Here is a 17,861-nt window from a genome sequence, read left to right on the forward strand (position 1 = left end):
GAGTTTAATTGCTTTGAAATCTTAGAACTGTGCATACTGTGTTAGAATGTTATGATGTTAACACTGGTGGAATGTAGAGTGAATTGTGTTGACAGTTGAACTGCAGCAGTACCTGTGTAAGCAGTGTAGCGGTTCTTACATGTTCGCCCTCTGCTACTGTGTAGCTCTTTTAGTAGTAATAAGCTTAACTCTACTGTCCTGATGTCTCCTGTCATTATTACTACAAAACCCAGAAAAGCTACTACGAGATCTTTTGCCACGCACTCCATACACATTGCTTAGGTGTTCCACTCTTAAACAGCTCCCAACTAAAGAGTCAGATCAGTGCATTCTAAAAGTCCAGCTCAGGGCATTGATTATTTTGCCTCATGATGAGGTTTATACAAATGATTGGCATAGCAATAAAGAATGTCAAGGGGCAGCCATGCTGAAGCCTATCCACATGTGCTCTTTCCACAACGAAAGGGCAGGAAGAAACATCATATATATATATACAATGATTTATCATAGCAGACTGTTTGCAATATCATATATTATCTATGATTGTAAAGGTAGCATAGTTATGGTATTTTCATTTCACCACAATACTGCCCACTTCATAGGCTATTAAATAAAGCATCTCACGTGGATACAAAGTGGCACAGGTATGCCTTATAGTTGACAACTGTAATGCTAACATTGGCTTTATGTCAAAATGCTAACAAAAATCATATTGTGCAAGAAAATATCTTAGCACAAATGTCACCTATATCTATACATATATACATGCACACATGTGTGTATGTATATATATATTATATATACATATATATATATATATATATATATATATATATATATATATATATATATATATATATATATATATATATATATATATAGCAAGACCCGATAGGGGTTGAAGCGCGTTATGGTGGGCTGGCTGGTCACGATTAAATAAAAGAAAATTGGATTGGCACAATACCTGGTCCATCATCGTCTCTTTTGTTGTGGTCAAGCAACTTCTTGAAGCGACGTTGGAGAAAAAATAAATATATATATCTCTATATATATCTATATATATATATATATATATATATATATATATATATATATATATATATATATATATATCCAGGATCCCAAAGAACGACCACAGCGGGCCAAGCAAGGGCACAGACTCCAGTTGAAGATATAATAAATAGATTTCTTGCCTTAGCATGTCATATATATATATATATATATATATATATATATATATATATATATATATATATATATATATATATATATATATATATATATATATATATATATATATATATATATATATATATATATATATATATATATATATATATATATATATATATATATTAATATACTGTTTTTGCATGATGGTCTGCAGTCACAAAACTCTAAATGACCACTGCTCTTCCCTTAATGTACATTTAGTTGGTAGATATTGGTTGTGAGAATGAGGTGGTTTTCAGAGTTGTTTGATTTTTTTATCTAATTTGCCAGCTATTGATTACAGATCTGCTTACCTGCATTGCCCGCGGTAAACGTCCCAAGTGTTAGTTTATACTTTTCAGACTCACTGCCGATTTTGAAGGAGCTGTATGTAGCAAAATGGTGTTTTTTTTCAAAATCATGAAGATCAATGCGGAGCTCATAATTCCCTGTTAAAACACAAGAAGAATATTCAATAAATAAAACTGAATAGACTCACACCTCTACCTCGTTCATCTCTCAAAAGGAATTAATTTTCTATTGTAAGATAAAAAAAATAGTAGGTTAGGTACCTGATAAGGTTTTATGTACAAATAGTTGTTGCATAAAGCTACAGTTAATCAAGCCAGCCAATGTAGACTAACACTTTCTTGTTCTTGGTTTTGGGCCAACTCTGAAGTCCTTGCTTTTGTTATCTTCACTCTTAATATTTAGCTAAAATGAATTTCAGTAGTGAGGTTAATTAATACCTCAAACAGGATTGGCTTGTTTTCTCTGATTACACACTTTTCGGACGAGAATACAAGTGCAAGGTGTGCATTTACCATGCCCAGCGCCAAACTGGGAATATCTGGTATCCCAGTTTTTGGGCTTTAACCCCCAGCCGCACTCCTGATCTAATGAGTATATGATGACCTAGGCTGGCCTTTAATAAATTGTATGGTCCTAGCCATGTCCTGGACATTAAGGGGTGCACCAAGTGTTCTCTTCCTCGTGGCAGAGGACTACAGTCACTGTCATGGATTTATGCATGTTCACAGGATCCCATGGTTTTTAGAAATCCTACCGTGAAGGCCTACGGGCCAGCATGTACAGATTTGCTGCTACCAATAAACTTGGATCCTATGGCTGAGATCCCAAGTGTGTGGAAATTTGTATGTTTAGTGTGGTAATCTTGGTGGAGACCGAATAATTGCCTGAGTGTTCTAGAGTGGCATTGGCCTATAAAATCAACTTTTGAAATCCATGCCCTGCCCATGTGCAAAAGTGGGAAATGTATAACTGATATTCCTCAGACTGGAGGATGGGTACCTAGACACTGATATGGGGAGGGGAAGGAGGAGACAGCCTTCCCCGTAGGAATTTGATTAGGCCCTTGTATGCAGAGCGCTGCTGATTAGTCTTCTTGAAGTTTGCCATTTGGTGTACGGTTGGAGTCAAATTCTTTTGCGCGTGTGTGAATTAGGACTAAGTATATAGTAACTTGACTAACCCGTTTTGTGAGGGAAAACTCTCACGCATGCGTAGAAATTACTAACATTAGGTCTTGAGACACCACTTGTCTGGCATATGCTTGCCTGAATTTCAAGAGAGCTGTCGCTGATAATGCTTTTGCTTAATGAAGTAGAAATAAAATAGGATAGAGTTGAAGTGGGTGGTAAACAGTGAAAATCACATATTTGAGAAATTAACATTTGTTTATGATTCCTTTATTAATAGTGTACATTTGGGCCTCCTGTGGCATACAAAGAAAAAGATGGTGATGAAAATGGAGGCGAGCTAGACATGGGCAGTGTAATAGTGATGTGACCTGATAACTGAGTCACTGACAGGCTGCCAAGAGCCAAGGGCAGCCGCCGTGTGAAACTTCTTTGCGACTGTGGAACTGTATTGAAATATATTTTGAATTGAAACATTAAATACATGAACTTTGCTGCCCAGGTAAACAGGCTCACCTCTTCCTGCTTTTTGCTGCTAAAAACGTTGAGAAAAATCTTTCCATTCATTTCTCAAGAGTTACAAAATACGGTCATGGTTGCACTCTTCCTCTCCAAGTTACACTACTATAATGCCCTATTTTTGGGAATCGATAAGGCCCAAATCAGAAAACTGCAATCCTTACAGAACGCAGCAGCGAGGCTACTTATGCCTATACCCAGAGGACAGCCAACTTCAACAGGAACTAAATCATTACACTAGCTTCCTGTTAAACAGCGTGTGGAATTTAAGTCCCAATACCTCGTGCATTGAGCAATATATGGTGGCGGTGCTGAGGACATTTGAATACTTCCCACCATATATTCCTCTGCGCGCTATTTAGATCTGCTAATCTAGGTCTTATTAGGATCATAAAGACCAAACGGGCAAGATGGGGTGGAAGGGCTGTATCACAATGTGTGGCAAAGGAATAAAATGCCTTTGGCCCTGAAGTTTCAACCCAACCTGCAGCTGTTTAGGAAGGGTCTGAAAACATGGCTGTTCACCTCTGCATAGTTTCTCGGTTAATACAGTGCGTTGCCTTCTGCATACACACCACAGGGCCAAGACGCTATGGCAATCGAGCGCTATACAAACATATAAACATAAACATAAAAGGAAGTGAGACAGAATATTAAATGAGCTAAAGGGGATGGGTTTGTTAAAAGAAAAGAGTTTATTAAGTAAACATGTCAGCATGAGGTTATGACAACTCCCCTGTCCCTGTCCAATCAGAGTTCGTATTTCATCAAGATTTGTAACTTTTGAGGGTGGGACATGCAGCTAGGAAGACTATAACCAGAGTGACTTAAATTTTAAGAGTTGTCATGTCATGCATGTAATCGAGGCGAGGCAAGCACAAGTGCAAGAGAGAGAGGCAACAATTACTGCTGCTGAGAAAAGAGAGAACTGACTTGGAAAATTCACCTCTGAAAGACACGATTAGATGGAAGATTCTAGAAGAGTATCGAGGAGGGAGCGAGTATAAGTAAGGGATGCGCCCCGGTGCGTCGGGTCTGTAGAGAAGTTTAGTAAGTATTACCCTGTCCTGAGACTGTCCTATAGCCTTTGCCTCCTGAGTCTTAATGAGAAGACCACCAGCAGCCATTTTTGGCCAGAGAGTTGGGTTTCCGTAATCACCTTTGGGGAACTATTATTCTGTCACAAATTTGCATACCTTTACAAATGTATGATTTATTATGCTTTCTGTCTCTTCTATCCACTCTTAAATGCATTGATTTTTGAACGAGTCTGTGAATTGAAATGCATTGCTAAATTAATTTTCTCTCCCATGAAAATGTTATGGTGTTTTCACTGTGAATTTATATTAATGAGCATTCATTTTATGACTGAGATTTAGATACACTTTTTTTAATCTTACCCAGTGTCTGTGGTTATTTCACTAAGATCTGTAAGTTCAGTTAGTTAATTTGTTCATATCACCATCAACTAATCAGTTAGTTAATTTGTTCATATCACCATCAACTACTCAACTAATGGTTCATCGACCAAAGGAAGAGTGTTGATCTGTGAAGATTAGTTTGACATTGAATTCTTTTTTCGGGCATAATACTGAATCTCCAGTGAGTTAACTAATCAAGATCAAAGTGAGTTATAAAACTTGACCCCCAGCGAAACAGCCAGGAAATCTCATTGTGTATATGGTCCCATTGAATTTTTATTTTGTTGGTGAGGTGTTTGTCCCTGGCTTTCCACTGGATCACAAACTTGCTCAAGACAAAGGCCGAGTCTAGAAGACAGCATGAAATGAACAAATAATAGGACATCAAACCTAAAATGGTTCTGCAAGGATAAACAGTGAATACCCATTACCTGTCTTCCATTCATGAGTAAATGTTGGAGCTATTGACCTTCTCGTTATTCCTGTTCCAATTTTTCTTCGATCATGAAGGAAGTGCTTAACAGAGTACCCAGAAAACTACTGCTGAATCAGACCTTGTGTTAGCCTGAAAGCGAACTTCATGGATATGATTGGATATCACCTACAATCTGATCGGGAGGGAAGCACTAATTTCCTTGTCTTTGGAATGCCAGAACAGTCTGGGTCGTCAGAAGGGAAAAGAGCAAATCATTCTAGAATTTAAAGCTCACTACTCTGTAGGCAAGAGCAGTTGACTCTGGTGCCAGGGGTTTGTTCTCATGACTCTTGAAGAGCATGGCTGATGTACTCCTTACTCAAAGCCCGTCACAGAGGATTTATAGCACTTCCAAAGTGTGCCAGAACAGATCCATCTGTTAACACAGCCATGTCACTGTGGCCCTTGTCTGTGTACACTTGTGTGATAGGTGCTGATGATGAAGTGAACAACCTGATCTGTCGCCCCGGCTTAAGTGCCTGGAGTGAGTCATCATTTTGGCCCTGGCACTTGCCCACTTGTGGTGGTAAATGAGGTGAGAGAAGAAACCTGTGTTGCCATGGCACTCATCCCACATGTGCTAAAGGTACTGTGATTGTGGCTAATATCGCCACTCATCAACTGTGGGGACTGTCACACAAGAAATTAAGCTGCTACTTCGAGGAACTTGCTAGTATGCTGAAGCGACTGTGTAGCTGCCGGTGGAGCTATCCCCAAATGTGCCCAACCAGATCCAGCCAGTGCTTCCCAGAAGCCCCTTGCAGTGACCCAGTTATTCACCCTGGACCTGCACCTGGAAGAGGATTAAATAGACGCACCATTCCAGGGAGGTGCCTGAGCGACTGGCCCCCAAGACCCACCCATCCAGAAGGAGGAGATGCACCTGTGACCTAAGGGCCCAACTGCTGCAGATGTTGTGCACCCAGAAGAGGGCCGCCTTCTGAAGACAGCTGTCGTTACCTCTAAGAAGATGGGAGTGGATAAGCCATTTGCACTTACTTTCTAGTGAGGGAGGAACACGAAATGAAGAGTTGGAGGCCAACACTAGGTCTACCACAGCACTGGAACAAGGGTAAGAGATTGAATGCTATTTCTATCAATGACTGGGAGCCAGGGGACAAAGCGCTGCACCCGTAAAAACACTAAATCAACTCTATAGAAAATGGTGGAAGGAGACAGAGTGAAGAGCAGGGACAGTTTTACGTAGGAATTATTGTCCACAAGCCCGTAACCCAGGTATTTGACAATTCTTGCTTTAGTGTGTGGTATTGTATTATCATGTAATACAATGCTGTTCTTTTTTATGGGAAAAGTATTGGGCTGGCCAACCACATTATTGTGCTGTTGGGATTCTGTTGACTATTGAGCCTGTTGTACCCAATACTAACCTATGTAGGATTCTTGTAACTGTTAGCCAACACTGCCACTGAGTGCCAAGTGCTGAAGTGATTGTACTTAGTCCAGCCTGCAAAATCATATTAGGATGGGCCTCAGGATGTCAGAGACAAATGACCTCAGCCCACATGGCTATGGCCCAGTAGCCTTTTTGCCTTGTGGACCCACTGAAGCAATCTGAGTTCTACTAAACATGGAATCATCAGGACTGTTAATCTCTTTTAATAAACTGTGGTCTTATTTTGCTCGAAATATGTTAGTGATGGGTCTTCTTTTCTTCTCCTCAACCCCCCACCAAGAAGCATTTGTCTAATCTTGCTAAAGGTAATTTGCCCTGTCTACCATAAGTATTTCAGTTTGACTACAATAATTTCGCAGTAAGGTCTCCCACCACACTTTCAGGCACACCACATCAGAAATGAGGTACCCCCATAGCACCGACCTAAGGGTCTATCTGTGCTCACATCTCCATTATCTATAGTAGATTTATATTTTTAATATACAGATGCACATCTTGTAGAACTATATGATTTTTTGACAGGGCACCATTCAGATACAACACACCTTTAATGTTATGCTTCTCCCCAGTGCTCAAGCTAAGTGAATGTGCATATGTCTGGGACATAATCTGAAAGGGTCATTGAGCTCTGATCCTCTTCCTTAATCCCTCCAACCACCTTTTAATTAATAATGATCAAAAACAGCATTTCTCCTGTCAATATCAAGTATTTCATAATTGAATAGAAACATCAGAGGTCATGGTCTTAAATTCCACTGATAATCAGTTGTGGATCCTTTATTTCTCTAAATATTTACGAAATACCTAATAACCAGGGCCTACTAAAATATTCCTCACCATGTTTAACAATGGGAGGACACAGTAGCTACAGGGACCCATGTGGTTTCCTTTCTGAAATATAGCACATCGCACAATGAAGAGAGCACTACTCCTTCTAAAATACTATTGAAAAGTGGTTCCAACACATTCAATACCTAAGGTCTAATGTGGAACAATAGTGGAGACTATGACTGAACACGGACGGACCCCCTCTCTTCCTCTATGACTTTTGCTAATTCTTCTTCCTCTGTGACTATTTGAGTACTATCTATTCTTGTTAGTGGATTATTATGTATATGGGCAGAATCACAATAATCATTATAATGGACCTTTAAACTTCAGGGCACTAAATTTACCATCTTTACTCTGTATAGACTTGAGAAATGCAAAACATTTTAGAACTCACATGACATACAGAGGACTTATCTACTCCACACATCCTCGTCCTTTCAATATCTAAAACTTGACCTAATCTTTCTTCTAGATTGCCTTCTGCTAGTCTACTTTCTTTGAGCAAATCTAATTTTTTCCGTTAGTAATGATTTCACTATACATAAAACTAGTAGAGAAGAAAAAATAACAATATTTGTTTATATTTTAAATAAAAATTAGCTCCTCATGAAAATCTGTACTGTTTAACTAGGTGTTTTTTGTGCAGCAACGAGAGTAAAGATCTGTATCAGTGACTTGGTAATAGAGATAAATAAGTTTTCCATTTTCACCCACCATAGAAATGGCTCTTTCCACAGATAGAGGAGACTAAGGGCCTAATTAAGAGTACGGCGGTCCAGAGGACCACCGTTATTGCAGTGGCGGTCCAACCACCTCCACCACTGCAGGCCCACCCTTAGTATTCTGAATGTGGTAGTTGGACTGCCACAGGACCACCACCTTTCCTGGGATCTGGCATTTAGGATCCCACTGTGCGGCGGTCTGGGTCAGTAATGTGCACTGCAGAGCATATTACGAGTTGCTTCTCTGCCACTTTTTTCATGGCAGTGTTCCCGCCATGAAAAGGTTGATGGACAAGCATCTGAGAGGACCCTAACAGGGCCTGTTGCTGCTACTGGGTCTGGGGGTGCATGCAGAAGGGCACATGTTATGCCCCATGGAATGCTATCCCAGTTCCTGCATGATATGGCATGCATGACATGGTGCATGCAACACCATGCAGTAATGTGTAGTCGGCCAACTCACAGTGGCGGTCTGCTTGTTAGGCTTTCCTTTGAGCCAAACAGACTGCCTCTGTTAGACCTCCGCAGCACTGCCCGCCCAATCTAGATTATATTCGTAATCCGGGCGGGTGCACTATGGGCTTGCTGCTCCTCATGTCAGCGTGTCAGTAGCGGGCTGACAGGAGGACCAACAAACTAGTAATCAGGCCCAAAATTAGTGTAGTCAGATGCATATAATTTGGTGTTTTTCTCTAATTGTACCATCATGTTATTATCAAGGAAAACAATTCAATAAACAGAAAAATAATAGAAAAGGACAATTTCCCTAATCCTCAAAATACTTTTTAGGGAAGATGTTTAGCTTCACCAAACTCCCCAGTCATAGAAAATAGGCCTGTGGGTTTATTTTGTATATTCACCTTTATTAATGCCCATTTTCCACTTCATCTATTTTCTTATCACACATTTTCTTTTTGGGGCCACTGAAGATGTATGCAATCTGTTTGTGAGCCCTGCCACTAGTGGTACTTCAGTCAGACAGGTTGCCACACAATAACAATTATTGCACCAGTGCAGCTACTGCAGTGTGACCACACCTGTGGTCTAAGCTGACAAAGTCCACACCAATTTTGTATGCTTATCTATTATTTACAGTAAGAACACCAAATATAGAGACGTCTTGTCAAATTATTTATGGACATTGTTTCTGCTGTCAGTTATACTCTGATGCACTCATTTCTCTCTTAAGTTGGTGACATTATTTCAATTTGTTCATCATTGGCATTTTTGTTTACAAATGTTTGAGTAACACTGTGACCAAGTTAGATTCTATTGGTTCATTATGTCCGTTAATGCGTTTCTGGGCTCACTTTCTTGTCTTACATATCCCATGGTGTATCCTAGTCTTGACTTCAGAATAATCTTCATTCAGGTTTTGAAAACATTTTTATGATTCTCCCATTAATAGTTTGTTTGGTTACCGGGAAAGCTTCAAAAGATGCATTTGTCTAACGGTCCAATTATAGCTGGCTTATATTTCAAAGCAAACACAAGGAGATGGTGGACAGAGCGCTGAAACTTTTCAGTCACTCACCCCCAGTCACAAATCTGGGTTGATCCCGAGTCTTTGATTTGGGTTGAATCCATCATCGTTATTTATCTCACTTCGCCACTTCAGTTCAGACCCAGCTATATGCAAATCAGTCTTGACCCTGTGCCTCATGGGAACAGTCCAGCCTGAACTGCCAAGCCAGGTCTTCCCTGAACCGGAAACAAGCATCCTGGGAACAGTTTAAGGGTAACACCCTTTATTAGCTAGGCTAGCTTGAATCGAGTGGCAAAGTGACCAAGGGGCCCTCGTCTGGGCATACCCTGCCAACTAAGGGTGAACAAAGCAAACACAAGGAGATGATGGACGGAGCGCTGAAACTTTTTAGAGACTCACCCCCAGTCACAGATCTGGGTTGAATCCATCATCGTTTTTTAGTTCACTTTGCCACCTCAGTTCAGACCCAGCTATATGCAAATCGGTCTTGACCCTGTGCCTCATGGGAACAGTCCAGCCAGAACTGCCAAGCCAGGTCTTCCCTGAACCGTTAAAAAGCATCCTGGGACCGGTTTCTGGGTAACACCCTTCATCAGCCAGGCTAGCGCTGAAACTGGCTTGGAAGTTTGTGTTGCCGATAGGCACCTGGTGATTCTAATACTGGTACCTTAAAGTTTAATTTACATATCATGGTTCTTGTAGATGTTATGTTTCATAGTGTTACCGGGATCCATATTAGATTGAGTCTTCATGTCTATCTCTTTAGATAAAGATCTAACTAGTCATTCCACTTTTCTTCTGATAACGCACTGTTTTTCTAAGTTCTATTACCACAATTACGTTGCATGTCATAATGTTAGTTTTTGAAATACATGCCCTAGTGAGTTGCCCTACAAGACCTTCACTTTTCTCACACCTCCTAGCAGATCTTCTGATGGCTCTCAATTACGGAAATTGCAATGGTTGGTCCTGAATCTGGTATAATCAATTTTCACCTTTTCTTTCGGGCTTTCTTGATGTATACTCTTCTGAGCTACGTTATGTTTCTTGTGATCTCTAAGTAGTAGTTTCCTTGGTATCCAGATTTCTGTTCTCTTGCCATGCATCATTTTCAACCCCCACACTCCGGGAAAATTATATTCTTTAATAAGGTGTCAATATTAGGTGAGAAAATTTGATTCAAACACAAAACATGTGAATAATATATTACCATTTGCTGTTAGGTAGTGAAGATTGTCGTTGCCCAACCAGAACTCTGTCATTTGGCTGCCAAAGCCTCTCTTGTATGTATTCCAGTCCCGAAAGAAATCTACAGAGCCATCCCAGCGTCTCTGGAACACCTGGTAAACATCGAGAACAATACAAGCAATAACTAAATATTCCATTGTTAGGATCCCTTTTTCTGAACAACTGCTAATTCTACCTATTTGAGCTGGTTTTTTAAAGTGTCTAATTTAAGTTATGGTTTGCTCTTCAATTTTTTAAGTTACTTCATAAGCGGAAGGTGCCTTGACTCACCTTTGCGTTCAGTGCCTGCGTGTTTTTGTTATTTCCATATATTTCTCCTTCTCCTGTTTTTGTTAGATTACTTGGCTTACAATTTTAATTCTAGTGAGTTTATATCATTATATTATTTGTCAGCTTCTGAGTGTTTCCGTTCTCCTAATCACAATTGAAAGTAGCTCCCTGCTTGTTTGTCTGATGTTCCGTGTTGCTCCTCTCCTTTACCTACCTGTCAATTTAATGATGACGTGACTGCTTCTGCCTGGGTGCCACTAGATCACAATGACAGTGAGTCCAATTTTACAACTTGAAGTCTATGACAACGAACCTCTCATGAATCTAGTAGTAGTCCAATATCCTCTTCCCCTCAAGTAAGTGTCAGAATGATGGCACTAGGTCTGCCTACAAACAAGGTACCTCGGCGTCAGCTCCTGGGCACTGAAGTCACCAACCAATATTAGGTTTGACTCTCATGAATCACGTTCTACTCCATCAGTAATATGCTGATAAAGTTGTCTCTGGCTAAACATTTAGTGGGACATTTCTCCTATGTTCATGCTGCCCTTAAATTTTTTTGTAATGGCCATCAGAGTGCAATGTTCCCTTTGCGTCGCAGGTTGAGGAATCACCATCATAGATCATTCTGGCATTAGCCAAAATACAATCCTGGGAGATTTTAGCTTGTAATTTGGGGATGTCCAAGTTGTCTTGGCACATGGCACTATATATCATTTTCACACTTTGGATTGTAACAGCTCATGATTGGGCCCGTCCATTCAAGTGATCTTGCTGTAAATCTAATCTTTTTTCTCACTGACTCAGTCCATGATGGGAGGATCGCTCCAATGGGCGGGTGTGCCTACACATGTTGAAGTGTCGCAAGCATGATCCTTAGAAGGCTCACTGGTCCTCCCTCCTAACAGCATTATGTTCTTGAAATTGGTCCCAAAACAATCTTGTTAATCTACTGGAGCATCAGGATGATGCAAAAGTGACGAGAAGAGGTAAGTCAAGTACTTTTATTGAGGGTTAATAAAATCATCACAAAACCCTTCAAATATTTTGACCAGTCTTCAAATTAAAATGAAACATTGAATATCAGACACTTTATATGTCTCAAGTGGTTAATCTTAGTCAACAATATTAAAACCCACAAATTCCATATTTCGCAAGCATTAATCCACAAGCAGGATTGCGTCCACCAAGCAACTACGAATATACCTAATTGAATATTCTCACATAGAAGGCTGAACTACAAACACCCATTGACTTTCTTACTACTTAGGATTCGTATATTGGCATAAACAACCTATTTCCCAACTCTGTAAAACCAGGAAAATGCATAGAAAATGAGTTATATCTTTGTATAGCTATCCACGTATTCTGCAAGGACATTTGTGTTTCATGTTATTTTAGTTAATCCTAATGACTTTTCTTTTAGTAATAATAAAAGCATTCAGGAACTAAGGCATCCTCCTTCGTGGTAGATCATCAAAGATGGTATCAAGTATTGAGGGGTACCGAAGGACCCATAGGCTTTATTAAGATGTTTACACAATACCTCATTTACTGTTGTCTCAATGTCCGCTTTCGACAAGCATTGAAGAACCGAATAGGTATTGGCTGTAAAACATATTCATTTTGCCAATCCTTATGCACAATGCCAGGCTTGTGTGGTCTTTCTATTCATTACCACAGTCAAGATTATTGGACAAATATTCGTTTTTTTAATTCACAGTCATAAATCCACCATAATTCAATGGTACTAGCAAAATTCTTCTTTATTGTCAATTGTTAAATTTGATATGGTACATATATTTAAGGGAGGATACTACTTACCATAAGCAACAAATACAATACACATCAAGATAAACTGTTAAAGTCCCTGAGCTCAGCCCAGTGGTAATTGTGGCACAGAGCTCACAGACTTAACTCAAAGTAATGTGTACAGTATTTATGCAGTACCAAAACAGTAATAAATTCAAAACATCAAAAAGAAAATTCCAAACCAATTTAGAAAACTAGGATTACTTTTATTACACTAAATGCCACCAAAACAACAACATTCCAATAAGGGAACCCAGAGCGATCATTTTTTTAAGTTTTAAATTAAAATAGTGCCAAAAATATAAGGCGCAAACCTGCGATTAACTGGTCATTCAACTGGATCACGTGGTTTTCATGACCTGGGATTGAAATTAATTAATTATTGTCCAATTGTCCGGACTTTCACTCACTCCTGACCCTTCTAATCACCTTACTACACAACACATACTTTTCTGTAAATCAGTGCTCCCACTTAGTCGTAGGTAGTAGCAAGCCCTGTCCCACAGCTGGGCGTGAAGACCCCCATGATGAAACATGACACCAAGGGTCCTTTTGGTGTGTGAGGGGTATTTAAACAAACACTGTGTGCTTCAAACCACTGTAGGAAACACACGCAACCTGTGAGTACACCATTACCATTAGTCATGCCATGCTGAATTTGTAGTTTCAGCGTATTACCTATGTGTAAAATGTGCTTTAAAACCCTTGGTTTTGGAAATGAGGCAGAGACTTTTCATTTTCCTCACATGTCTCTGTCGTCCAATTCGTGAGAAATGTTCCTGATCTACTAGAGACACTATCCATTTATTTAGTGAGATTTTCCCTTTTCCCTAGAGATGCTGTCAGAATTCCTTATGAATCTGACTTAGATAATTCACCTATTCCTTCCAAGATTTTCTCTTTGGTATGAAAGAGAATGCCAGAATTTTGAAGTAAGTACTGTTACCAATTCTGAGCAGAAGGGGAAAAGGTGGGAGAGCAAAGGAAAAGAGGGAAGTGAAAGTAAAATAAGATGTGAGATACTGACTATGGAGTGAGCCGGAGAGGTGTTTAGGCAGGTGGGATGCAGGTGTCAGATTTCAAATGAGTGGGGCAAACAATAGAGTGTTGTGGCTATTCCAGGGGGGTGAGACATAAAGAGAGAAATCGGCGGTGAAATAAAGAATATGGGTGAAAGAGAACTTGAAAAATGATTTTAAGAAAGGCCGGGAGAGAATGACATAGAAATGTGAGAAAGGGGAAACAGGAGAAGGGCAAGAGGTGGCGAGAACAAATGAGTGGAAGGGTAAGGAGACAGTGAGAAAGAATGTGAAGAATTGTGAGTGGCAGAGAGAACAAGCTCATAATAGATTTGCAGAATGTGAATGGGTGTTGGGTAGAAGTGCTGAAGTGTAACAGGGAGAGGGGAACTGGAGGGAGTGAGGTGAAAAATAGCCGAGAGGACAGAAGTAGCAGTTTGGGGAGAAATGAGATAACATTGGTAGAGGAGATATTAAGAGAAAGAAAGAAAAAAAGACCGAACAAGAGAAACTTGATATACATTTGAAAGGTCAGAAAGAAAAAATATTTATTTTCTTTTTACGAAATTGGGGGCATATTATCAAGCCTGTGCGCTAAAATTATCGCCGCTTTATCGGCCGAAAACGGCCGAGAAAGCGGCGATAATGGGCTTGATAATATGCTCTGTGGAATTCCAATCGAAGCCCATGTTAGATGTGAAGACATCTAACATGGGCTTCGATTGGAATTCCACAGAGCATATTATCAAGCCCATTATCGCTGCTTTATCGGCCGTTTTCGGCCGATAAAGCGGCGATAATTTTAGCGCACAGGCTTGATAATATGCCCCTAAGTTTGTTGAAAGATATGTTTGCAGCAACACTATCTATGCCTCTGCGCCAAACCATTGTTTACCCTACAGTTCTCTCTTCACATTTCGCACTTTCAGTTTTTCCTACTGCCAGACCTTGGCATTACTCATACCCACGGTGACATGTGTGTCTCTCATGCCCATGGTGACAGATGTGCATACCCTGGACACAGTGGCGTAACGAAACTTGAGGGGGCCCCCCTGCAAAGCACATGGAGGGGCCCCCCTCCGCGGCCCACCATGCTTCCCCGGCGGCGCGGCATCCTATTCCTCAGCGCCCTTTGCCCAAGCCTTCCATTTTGCCCAAATATGCCAACCTTACGGAGTCGGCTGTCCGACAAGCTCTAAATCAGGCACTAAGCTTTCATAAGACCTGGAAGCCGCACAAAATGCAGGTGTGTAACTTGTTTATTCTGGCAATAAGTCATCGTGGTCATTTTGTGGTAGAGTATCTAGCATAGCAATGCCTTCCTGGCCTAGGCTCGCTACCATCTCATTCTCTACAGTCTGCCTGCCGACAGACTTTGGCTTACGTGTGAAACCATTTGTATGGCACTAAAGGGTAGTTGACATCGATATTACATGCCGAATATCTATGCAGACCCAGGATTGTAAGATCACAGTCCGTTACCCTTGTTTGTGTAATAGCACAATGCCTGGACAACAGTACTCTCATGAGGACTCCAAAGGCTACTGTGGGGAATCCTACTTTCAGACAAACAATTAGGAACGAGATAGAATACAATTTTAGGAAAATGATGAGTTGACCTGTGAGGTGCTACGGACAAGTCACTGAATCATACATTAATCATACATGCTGCTACCCAAGTTTATGAATATCGAAAGCTAGTGCGCCAGTCCGTCATGATTTATGAAGTCAAGGTGCTGTTATTTACAATTAAACGCTGTTTTGCCATCACTTTTAAACAAAAGTTTTTTTTTTTAAATGCGTCTTATCGATTCTGATCAAAGTTGCAGTTTTGACACAAGGACATTTCTCTATTTTAAACATTCTGCAGCTTACCGTGTACCATATACTGTTATCAAAATTTTCAAAGCGTCATGCCCAAGAATTCCCCAGTTTATTATTTCTGCTTCAGTTGCATGCATGTGTTGGTGCCCGTCCTCGCGCGCAGCAGTGCACCTGGAAGGACCTCATCAGCTTAACATTCTTATGAAGAGGTTCTGCGCTGGTAAAGCAAAAAAAACCCTTGAAACAAACATGCACTCAGCAGCATGTAGACTGTGACCATCGGAACTCGTGGCTGCTCGAGCTTAGATTACATACCTCAAAATCACTTGAGTAGCCTTTCCAATGAGATAGGGAAGAAAGCAAGCACTGGCAAATGCCATTGAGTTAGACTTGTGTTTGCTGAAAGGTTTTAAGAGGCTTCACTGGCCTACAGCAGGGTTACAGCATGAGAAGCTTCCCTAACACGAGGAGCAAGAGCAAGCTAGCAGACAATAAGTCCATGCAGTAGAGGTGGTGGAAAGTTTCCTCTCTCACCTTCCCCCACCACCCCCCTACACACACACACACACACACCAGGTAGAACGCAGATGGCAGCAGTGCAGTCAGCACTGCCTCCTATACTGCCTTCACTGTATGCACCACTGCCTACGCTATTATCTGCACTGTATGCACCACTGCCTCCTTTACTGTCTTCACACCGTATGCAGCACTGCCTCCTATACTGCCTTCACTGTATGCACCATATAATTTCTCTACAATGTATGTATCGCTGCCTCCTATGCTATGTTCACCGTATGCACCACTGCCTCCTACTGTGTGTCCTCACTGCCAGCCAGCATCACTGCTTATCACACGGTGTCCTCACTGCATGCACCACCGGCTGGCATATTGTATGCACCACTAACTACTGTCTAAGAAGCCCCAGAGAAGAGAAGCACCACTCCGTGAAGAACAATTTTAGAAGACAGAAGAGAAGATGCCTTTTACAGGTGCAATGAACAAGGCCATGTCAGTAACTCCGACGACAGACTGGTCCATATCCAATCAATGCACAACAGTGATATTTTTTAGGGAGAGTCCTTTTAGGGGTTTCTGAGCTTTGAACTAAGCATGGGCGAATTTTGCGGATATCGCGTTCGCGAATTTTGCGGATTTGCGGATTCGCAATCCGCAAAATCCGCGAATTCCCGCGAATTTGCGGATTTTTTTTTTTTGTGTTCGCCCGTGTTTCTGCCAGTTCGCGAGGGTTTTTACAATTTTGCAATTTGCGAACTTACCTGTCGGGTCGCAAGTTTTGCGAACTTGTTGTTTCTACATGTCCAGCCTGTTTGGGACACTCTTCTTCATCACTGCCACTCTCTGTCACCACTGCCACTCTCTGACTACTCATGCCACCCTCTGGCCCACCCATGCCACCCTCTGTTTCATCACCACACCCTCTGGTTGTCCAGTGTACATTATTTTCGGCAAAGCAAAGCACACCTTCCCTGCCTCAAGTGACCTGAATTAATTTGGGGCTGATTAATGTGTCACAGAATATTTTTTTAGCTGGCACCTGCTTCCTTAGTGCGCCCTGATTAGTGATCTTTTGCACTTGCTAAGTGCTTTCATTGTTGCAAAATTAGTTACAACACCTGCCCTGCCCCAACTGACAATAATGAATTAGGGGCTAATTAATGTGTCACTGAAAGAATTTAAAGTTCCAGCCTGGCACCTGCTTGTCTGCTCCTTTAGCTGTAAATCAGGACCTTTGTGGCATACAGTTAAGGTCAGAGCAGGGTCACACAATAGTTGCAAGCAGGCAACCGAATTCTGGAGGGCCCCCTCAGGAAGCACTACAAAGAATCGTTACAAATCATGAGGTTGACCTTTTGCACCTGCTCATTGCTTTTGCTTTTGCTGAAATCGTTTTTCGGTTTTTTTCGCGCTATTCGCGGGGCGCGGCGTCGTGCGAAACCGACCGCGGAAGCCGCCAATTCGTGCGAATGAGCATTTTATTTTTTTGCGGCTTGTTGTTTCGCGAGTTTTTTTGCAGTATTCGCGAGCCGCTTGCAGCGCAACACGCGAATTTACCCCAAGGTCGAGTACGGGCGCGGCCATTTTGTTTGCGTGACGTATTTCCGTTTCCGCCCGCTATGTATAATCTCGCGCAGTAAGCGCATTGCGAGT

The 17,861-nt window shown here is 41.2% G+C and overlaps 1 protein-coding gene across 1 annotated transcript in view; it reads right to left on the reverse strand.

Moving 5' to 3' along the window:
- LOC147710452 (ficolin-1-like) overlaps positions 1–17,861 on the reverse strand; it is a 241,282-nt gene that overhangs the window by 31,319 nt on the left and 192,102 nt on the right. Inside the window, exons 7-8 of the mRNA XM_086921138.1 lie at positions 10,730–10,859; positions 1,527–1,661 (exon numbers count right to left, since the gene is read on the reverse strand). Coding sequence (XP_086777264.1) covers positions 1,527–1,661; positions 10,730–10,859 — 265 coding nt within the window. The remainder of the gene's footprint in view (positions 1–1,526; positions 1,662–10,729; positions 10,860–17,861) is intronic.

The sequence above is a fragment of the Lissotriton vulgaris genome, chromosome 5 (assembly GCF_964263255.1).
Source record: "Lissotriton vulgaris chromosome 5, aLisVul1.2, whole genome shotgun sequence".
In the NCBI taxonomy this organism is placed as follows: Eukaryota; Metazoa; Chordata; class Amphibia; order Caudata; family Salamandridae; genus Lissotriton; species Lissotriton vulgaris.